The sequence below is a fragment of the Oculina patagonica genome, chromosome 9 (genome assembly GCF_052425735.1).
Source record: "Oculina patagonica isolate OP01 chromosome 9, crgOcupat, whole genome shotgun sequence".
Lineage (NCBI taxonomy): Eukaryota > Metazoa > Cnidaria > Anthozoa > Scleractinia > Oculinidae > Oculina > Oculina patagonica.
In genome coordinates this window covers 24,085,204-24,095,005 of record NC_135766.1, presented here as the reverse complement: position 1 = coordinate 24,095,005, position 9,802 = coordinate 24,085,204, and the positions used below count along the sequence as shown (strand labels likewise).

At 39.1% G+C, this 9,802-nt stretch overlaps 1 protein-coding gene across 1 annotated transcript; it reads right to left on the bottom strand.

Annotated features, from left to right (window-relative positions):
- Nucleotides 1–9: 9 nt before the first annotated feature.
- LOC144665640 (uncharacterized) lies at nucleotides 10–3,995 on the bottom strand. Its single transcript, XM_078526904.1, has 2 exons — nucleotides 3,707–3,995; nucleotides 10–2,121 (listed from the first exon to the last, which is right to left on the bottom strand). The coding sequence occupies exon 2, from the start codon at nucleotides 2,096–2,098 to the stop codon at nucleotides 149–151; it is 1,950 nt and encodes a 649-aa protein (XP_078383030.1). The 5' UTR covers nucleotides 2,099–2,121; nucleotides 3,707–3,995; the 3' UTR covers nucleotides 10–148.
- Nucleotides 3,996–9,802: the final 5,807 nt, after the last annotated feature.

The following is a 9,802-nucleotide window of genomic DNA, read 5'->3' as shown; positions in this document are numbered from 1 at the left end:
TCATACAAATGGAACTTTTTTATTCATTTAATGGACAATATGAATGTAACTTGCATTACAATCTCCAGTTTTCTCAATCCCCAGAGTACAACTCGTTGCTTTACATACAAATAAGTCATGGAGGATTTTCAAAGACAAGCAAAATGCCCTAATCGTACATATCGTTGTTGATATTGTCACCAAATTGTTCAAACAAATCAGAACGTAAAAGGTTGACAAGTTTTGTTTGAGATTTAACAGAGTGCTCCTTTCTTATTAAGTTTTGCAATGATGTAAATGTGACAAACCATGGTTTAATAATTATTAAATCATTAAAATGCAACTTTCGAAGTGACTGAATTATTATGTAGAAGTATAAAGCAACTGAATTTATATAAAATGGTGTTTCATGCGAGAGCGTTGATACAATTTTACACAATAAGTTATCGATGCTGAATCGGTTTGCCTGATTGAGAGTTACAGGTATGCACAGATAAAAATCGACAGTCTTTGTGGCAATTATCGTTTCAATCTTATGAAAAATTGGTAATAAACACTCTACAGAACTTTCAAATTCACCTGTAAGGTACTTAAAAAATGCAAAATGGACAGTTCCTGAAATGTTTTGGTCATCAAAACCACATGAATAGACAAGTGGTATAGAGACTTTATATAGTGCCTCAGCTTTCTTGAGAGAATCCCGTAATCGAAGCTTATGATAGAAGCCTGCTATATTTCGGTTGATCAGTGTTTTGTAAAGCGCTATATAATTGGCAGGAACCAATGTTTCAAGATTATCTACAATCTTCTCCAAAATTTTACACTGCGTTGTATTCCATATACCCAAATGTGGAGTAAAACACGACAGTTGGTCAACCTCGTACAGAGCTTTCTGATCCTGAAACGAGTAGTCTGATTCCAAGTATTCTTGAATAAGACTACAACATTGTCTGTGCGATCTGCGTATTCCTGGTGAAGTATCCTCTACAACTCGAGTTCCACACAAACTGTTTGCCACTACCACATCCATCTGACCCGACATCAAAAATGACCGCAGAGGTGTACACGTGCCTGCACAGTCCTCCGAGTTTCGAAACCTAATCATATTGTGTTCCGGTATAAAGTAATGTGGAATGTTGTGATTTTCGAGGAAGTGACAAAGCACATGTAACACCATGATAAAAATATTAGAGAAATATTGTGGGCTCCAATATTCCTCTGACAGAACATCAGATAACCATAAAATGGCTGTTTTAATAAAATAGGAGCACAAAATATCGTTTTCTGTGAGGTATGTCTTACTGAAATTTCTCAGCAGATAATAACAATACTTCTTCGTTTTGTTCCAGGTAGACACTAAATACATCTCTGCTCCGGTAAACGATACTCTCCATTCTATTTCCTTGTATTCGCTATCACGATACCCGATTGGCACCACATAAACACGGAGAGATTTCAAATGGTTACGGTCAGGCACGTGACATTCTCGTCTCTTTAAAATGTCGTCTGCATATCTAGGCCACTTGCAACAACGTATGGAATGAACTGTATCAACGTCAAGAGATGTAAGTGCTGGTCCGTGTTGTTCACCGTCTTTCCCAGTAAAACCCCATTCCCGCACTGAACGTATAAACCCATCATTGGAAAAGAAATATTTGTTTCCGTATTTCTTAACATTATGATCATTGAATGTTCTGGTTTTCCAGAAAGGTACCACGATGTTGACGTATCCTGGATCTATCGGTGACTGAATAAACTTAAGTTTAATGGTGTGCCTATCTGGTCCAAAGTCTGCTTTTCGTTCATATATTTCCACTGAATCTGTTATAAGCAACTGATCCAAATCTTGCGAGTTTGTCATTCCTTCAGTGGTGCTTCCCACATACAGTAACTTTCCATAACAGCCTTCCCACGGGATAACAGTGTTGCGCCAGGTATCCGAATATTTTTGCCATATTTTTACATTCTGTATTTTTAGGTCACTTTCAGACATTTGGTGACCAATCATTTCAAAAATGAAATTGCTCCAAAGTGGATTATCCATTTCATTTGGAATTTGAATTCCTTCAACTACAGCTTTTATCTCAGATGCAACCCCATCACCAAAACATTGTTCCATATTTTGATTATTCAATGGGAATCCTGTGAAAACAAAATTGAATTTTGCCAAAACTTTAGAATCAAGATAAAACACACACAAATACAAACAAAAATAAAATATAGGACTTAGTTTAGGCAGGGGTTACTTTCGTTTCTCTTTACTTGTACATATGATTGTTATACATGTTATAAATGATATAATAAAACTCTTAGATCGACACCCGGAAATTCTGGAGCAAATGCAGAATACCCCGCATCTCAAGCTACACGGTGCAGCCAGCTACTCGGCTATGCGTATACGCCGACAAAATTTATTCATTGCTCTCGAAGTTTACTAGGAAAGTGGCTACGCGTCTACGCAGTCGAAATTTATTCATGGGTCTCAAAGTTTACTAGGAAAATGGCTACGCGTCTACGCAGTCGAAATTTATTCATAGCTCTCGAAGTTATAAACAGTTATTGGATGAGATTTTTGTGATATCCAGAATAATCAAGGTCGAGGTAAGTGTTATCAGCCGAAGCCGAAGGCTTCCCGAGATCTTGTTTTATTATACATTGTTTTTCGGGAAAATACGTACTAAACGACTACAACCGTTCTACTAATTCCTACTTGTCGTCTTGCTTTTGAATGCTTTTCTCCCAAGGTATTCGTGGAATAGTTGCTCCGCAATCTTTGTCGGTCATTTTGTGTTTTCCAAGAATTTATTGTCCAGCAATTTTTCAATTTAGGTAAATGTTTTGCTCAGTTGAAGAAGCGAATCGACAAATTATAAATTTCCTTTGCTGTCAGATTCCTGACACATTCCTCTCGGAAATCATGCATTGCGCGCCCAACCTACAGATTAGTGAATAATCTGCTAGCAGATTATTCACTAAGCTGTAGGTTGCGCTGATTCTCAGAATTAACTGTAGGCTCTTAGCCAATGAGAATACAGAGAGTGACTTCTTTATGGCCAAAGCCCTAAGTGGGCATAGGGCCGGACAGAGAGTGACTACAATGTATAATAATCTAGGAAAGTGGCTATGCGTCTTCACGTCTACGCAGTCGAAATTTATTCATTACACTCGAAATTCACTCACGAACGTTTGTCTATGCTATCAAGCAAATAAAAATATTTGTGTTTCAAAATTGTGACGAACAACGAGAAACTACAAAACAGTGAATCGATAATTGTCAAAATCTTACCTCGTCCTGTTTCGTATAAAATGAATGTTGTTGAACGGCAATAGCTTTCGACCTTCGAACAAACGTGTGCTTCCCTTACAAACAACGTGCGTACAAACAAATAAGAGCTAACCGCAAGCAAACTGTAGTGAAACTATTAAACCGCAAGCAAACAACAGTAGAACTAACCGCAAGCAAACCGAAGTGGAACTTACGGCAAGCAAACTAAAGTGGAACTAACCGCTAGCAAACTAAAGTGGAACTCACGGCGAAACACACCCGACAAAAATTTAGTCAGCGATTAAAAACACGTTGACGAGTGAGAAAATTACTCTTACTTCTTTCGCTCCCAGTACTAGCGTTTGATCGGACGGTCCGCGTAGCCAATTTCGGTGGCTACGCGGAACAGCTTTAGTTGCGGGGTATTCTGCAGGTTAGCCTACAATCATTACGTGTACCTACCTTGGCGACCTTTGTTATACTTCAAACTACCAAGGACTGGACTGGGGATGTACGCGTAACACAAGAACTTTCTTCATCGGTATGTTGAAAGACTTTTAAATATATCCTTTAACTACTTTATTCCGTTCGACGAAGGAGAACGCTGTCTAAAAATCAGATTGTTCTCGAGTTAGTTTTTTGGTCTTCAATTTGACCCCCCCAAAAAATATTTTCAGGGGCGAATGTAATCTCGTACCCAGATCTTCTCAACCCTCGGAGTACTTCCGTAGTTGTTCGAAAGACGATTGACGCTAACCCAGGATTAAAAGATGATCAAGATTTTAATTTCACTTGTTTTAAAGGGTTTTCCAAATCTAATATTTTGTTAAGTTTGAGATTGGTCCATGTCAAAACTGTGGAACAGAAAATATTAACAGAAAACCTCAACGAAATTATATAAAATTGAAATCAAATTTCACGCTAATCCTGGATTAGCTTAATCGTGCTTTGAACAACCGGGCCCTGCAGTACGAGATTAGGGCGAATGACGTCATCTCCATGCCAAGTGCTTCGTGAAAGCTTCGTGATGCGTCTAATTTGAAATCTCACAACCGTGTTTTGTTTAAAGAAATGGCCGAAACGTGTACCTGAAGATGAAAATAAAATAATACCGAAAATGACATAACAGGATTTTGTCCAGGGAAGTAGAGTTTTAGTCCGCCACCGAACATCGTTAAAATAGTGGCCGTTCGTGAAAAATTGGGCTATTGCATAAAATTTGTGTTCCCGACCTGTTGAGGAACAGTGGAATTCTCTGGGGGTAAGGGCAAAAATCCGTGGAATTCCTTAGGGGTAAGACAAAAATATAAGGGAATTCTTCGGGGGGAATGGGTGAAAAGTTATGGAATTCGTGAGGGTTTAGCCCATTTTCAAAGAATTTCATTGGGGTATAAGGCATTTTAGACGTTTTCAACGGATTTCTTTGGGGTTAAGAATGAAAGACCTGAAAAGACCTGTCCTCAACAAGAGGGGGGGGGGGGGGGATATGGTATATTTATTTCTTGCAAAAACATAACAACAGCGATGAAAGGATAACAGGCTTAGAGGTGGTGATCCTTGTACTTTCGACTGTGCATGCTTTCGTTTGTGCTTGCTTGGTTCTTTTGCCTTCTCTTATTTCGAATATTCTTCGCAGTTTTCTCCAAGGTAAGCTTAAGTGGCTAAAGTGAAGTTGTATCTATATTATTCAGAGCATCACTCAGCGACAAAGCTCAACCGATTCAACTTTTCTCAGCATAAAGACTTGTGAGACTCTATACCAATATATTCCCTTCGGCCACTAAGCATTGCCAATCTAAATGCTGCAGACTGTTCCGAGTTGTTGAAACACTTGATATTATTGTTGAGTTACCTCTACTGTATTTTTATGATTGCGACAAAACAAAAAGCTGTTACTAATTGACTGGTATCAAAATGTTTAGAATGTCAACATTTCAGTTCAGTAGTCGTTTATTACTGTTAGTATTTATAACAAATACGTATACGAACAGTAAATGAGCAGTAAATGAGTGGATCTGCAGGTAACGAAGCTAAAACGCGCGGTACATGTACGCTTATTATTCGTACATCTTAACAGAGCAGTAAATGAGTTGGATCTGCAAGTAACGAAGCTAAAACGCGCGGTACATGTACGATTATTATTCGTACATCTTAACAGAGCAGTAAATGAGTTGGATCTGCAAGTAACGAAGCTAAAACGCGCGGTACATGTACGCTTATTATTCGTACATCTTAACAGAGCAGTAAATGAGTTGGATCTGCAAGTAACTAAGCTAAAACGCGCGGTACATGTACGCTTATTATTCGTACATCTTAACAGAGCAGTAAATGAGTTGGATCTGCAAGTAACGAAGCTAAAACGCGCGGTACATGTACGCTTATTATTCGTACATCTTAACAGAGCAGTAAATGAGTTGGATCTGCAAGTAACGAAGCTAAAACGCGCGGTACATGTACGATTATTATTCGTACATCTTAACAGAGCAGTAAATGAGTTGGATCTGCAAGTAACGAAGCTAAAACGCGCGGTACATGTACGCTTATTATTCGTACATCTTAACAGAGCAGTAAATGAGTTGGATCTGCAAGTAACTAAGCTAAAACGCGCGGTACATGTACGCTTATTATTCGTACATCTTAACAGAGCAGTAAATGAGTTGGATCTGCAAGTAACGAAGCTAAAACGCGCGGTACATGTACGCTTATTATTCGTACATCTTAACAGAGCAGTAAATGAATGGATCTGCAAGTAACGAAGCTAAAACGCGCGGTACATGTACGCTTATTATTCGTACATCTCATCAGAGCAGTATAAATGAGTGGATCTGCAAGTAAAGGTGGATTTCCACTGACGCGTAAATATTTACGTACGTAAAACGTGCGTAAAAAATGATACGTAGGCAAATTTCCACTGTCGCGTAAAAAGTAATAAAAAGGGTTTCTTTTTTACGTGCGTTGAACGTACGTAAATGCCCGCCATCCTGAATTATCAAGTTGGTGAATAGAGTGTGTTATTGGCGGCCATATTGGAGGAGTGAAACAATAAATTGTTTTTCCTTTGGGAAAAAAATCATTAACATTTTTATTCAAATATCTTGTTGTTTGACTCTTCCAACATGGCTGCCATGAAAACAATTTGTACCACACGCTAGTAAAAGAAATGCGTGAATATGTCCAAGAGGCATTTTTCAAATACTTCCGAAAGAGACCATCAGGTAAAAAAAAGATTTGAGGCGACCTTTCCGGATTGCCGGTTCAAAGCCTACGTAACGTGACGCCAGGCGTTTTCTTTCACTACTGCGTTCGTGTAATTTTTGGTTCTGTAGTCAGTTCTATAGATTATTGCTGGAAATGTTCGGGCTTTTTCAATGAGAAGTGCTTCTACATCTGAATGTTTTTTCATGTAAATCGACGGCGATTAAAAACAAAAAGGTTTTCCACATGGCAAGTGGTGTCATGTGACAAAATCCAAAAGTATGATTGGGTAAATCACTGCGTAGCCGCAGTCAGCCGCGGAAAAAGTTGAAATCAGTTCAACATTTTTGAAAACACTTGCGATTGCTACGTGCGTATACGTGCGTGTAACGTGCGTAAATACCAAGAAAAAAACGTGGCATTGGAAATTGGACAACGTAAATTCGACGCACGTAATCGCGCGCGTTTTACGTCCGTTTACAGTTTTTACGTACGTTAACGTGCGTCAGCAAAAACGCGACAGTGGAAATCCACCTTAACGAAGCTAAAACGCGCGGTACATGTACGCTTATTATTCGTACATCTTAACAGAGCAGTAAATGAGTTGGATCTGCAAGTAACGAAGCTAAAACGCGCGGTACATGTACGCTTATTATTCGTACATCTTAACAGAGCAGTAAATGAATGGATCTGCAAGTAACGAAGCTAAAACGCGCGGTACATGTACGATTATTATTCGTACATCTTAACAGAGCAGTAAATGAGTTGGATCTGCAAGTAACGAAGCTAAAACGCGCGGTACATGTACGCTTATTATTCGTACATCTTAACAGAGCAGTAAATGAATGGATCTGCAAGTAACGAAGCTAAAACGCGCGGTACATGTACGATTATTATTCGTACATCTTAACAGAGCAGTAAATGAGTTGGATCTGCAAGTAACGAAGCTAAAACGCGCGGTACATGTACGCTTATTATTCGTACATCTTAACAGAGCAGTAAATGAGTTGGAACTGCAAGTAACGAAGCTAAAACGCGCGGTACATGTACGCTTATTATTCGTACATCTTAACAGAGCAGTAAATGAGTTGGATCTGCAAGTAACTAAGCTAAAACGCGCGGTACATGTACGCTTATTATTCATACATCTTAACAGAGCAGTAAATGAGTTGGATCTGCAAGTAACGAAGCTAAAACGCGCGGTACATGTACGCTTATTATTCGTACATCTTAACAGAGCAGTAAATGAGTTGGATCTGCAAGTAACTTAGCTAAAACGCGCGGTACATGTACGCTTATTATTCATACATCTTAACAGAGCAGTAAATGAGTTGGATCTGCAAGTAACGAAGCTAAAACGCGCGGCACATGTACGCTTATTATTCGTACATCTTAACAGAGCAGTAAATGAATGGATCTGCAAGTAACGAAGCTAAAACGCGCGGTACATGTACGCTTATTATTCGTACATCTCATCAGAGCAGTATAAATGAGTGGATCTGCAAGTAAAGGTGGATTTCCACTGACGCGTAAATATTTACGTACGTAAAACGTGCGTAAAAAATGATACGTAGGCAAATTTCCACTGTCGCGTAAAAAGTAATAAAAAGGGTTTCTTTTTTACGTGCGTTGAACGTACGTAAATGCCCGCCATCCTGAATTATCAAGTTGGTGAATAGAGTGTGTTATTGGCGGCCATATTGGAGGAGTGAAACAATAAATTGTTTTTCCTTTGGGAAAAAAATCATTAACATTTTTATTCAAATATCTTGTTGTTTGACTCTTCCAACATGGCTGCCATGAAAACAATTTGTACCACACGCTAGTAAAAGAAATGCGTGAATATGTCCAAGAGGCATTTTTCAAATACTTCCGAAAGAGACCATCAGGTAAAAAAAAGATTTGAGGCGACCTTTCCGGATTGCCGGTTCAAAGCCTACGTAACGTGACGCCAGGCGTTTTCTTTCACTACTGCGTTCGTGTAATTTTTGGTTCTGTAGTCAGTTCTATAGATTATTGCTGGAAATGTTCGGGCTTTTTCAATGAGAAGTGCTTCTACATCTGAATGTTTTCCCATGTAAATCGACGGCGATTAAAAACAAAAAGGTTTTCCACATGGCAAGTGGTGTCATGTGACAAAATCCAAAAGTATGATTGGGTAAATCACTGCGTAGCCGCAGTCAGCCGCGGAAAAAGTTGAAATCAGTTCAACATTTTTGAAAACACTTGCGATTGCTACGTGCGTATACGTGCGTGTAACGTGCGTAAATACCAAGAAAAAAACGTGGCATTGGAAATTGGACAACGTAAATTCGACGCACGTAATCGCGCGCGTTTTACGTCCGTTTACAGTTTTTACGTACGTTAACGTGCGTCAGCAAAAACGCGACAGTGGAAATCCACCTTAACGAAGCTAAAACGCGCGGTACATGTACGCTTATTATTCGTACATCTTGACAGAGCAGTAAATGAGTTGGATCTGCAAGTAACGAAGCTAAAACGCGCGGTACATGTACGCTTATTATTCGTACATCTTAACAGAGCAGTAAATGAGTTGGATCTGCAAGTAATGAAGCTAAAACGCGCGGTACATGTACGATTATTATTCGTACATCTTAACAGAGCAGTAAATGAGTTGGATCTGCAAGTAACGAAGCTAAAACGCGCGGTACATGTACGCTTATTATTCGTACATCTTAACAGAGCAGTAAATGAATGGATCTGCAAGTAACGAAGCTAAAACGCGCGGTACATGTACGATTATTATTCGTACATCTTAACAGAGCAGTAAATGAGTTGGATCTGCAAGTAACTAAGCTAAAACGCGCGGTACATGTACGCTTATTATTCGTACATCTTAACAGAGCAGTAAATGAGTTGGATCTGCAAGTAACGAAGCTAAAACGCGCGGTACATGTACGCTTATTATTCGTACATCTTAACAGAGCAGTAAATGAGTTGGATCTGCAAGTAACGAAGCTAAAACGCGCGGTACATGTACGCTTATTATTCGTACATCTTAACAGAGCAGTAAATGAATGGATCTGCAAGTAACGAAGCTAAAACGCGCGGTACATGTACGCTTATTATTCGTACATCTTAACAGAGCAGTAAATGAGTTGGATCTGCAAGTAACGAACCTAAAACGCGCGGTACAACGCTTATTATTTGTTCATCTAATCGGAGCAGTAAATGAATGGATCTAGCAGTTTTCAATTGAGTGTCGTAAAACCACAACCAAAGTAATTACTCTGACCAATCACAAAGGACACAGACAAACCAGTGAACCAATCAAAAATTCGAAGCAAATACATGTAGACGGTACAAAGCTAAGGAAAACGTGCATGAGCGAGTCACGATTGG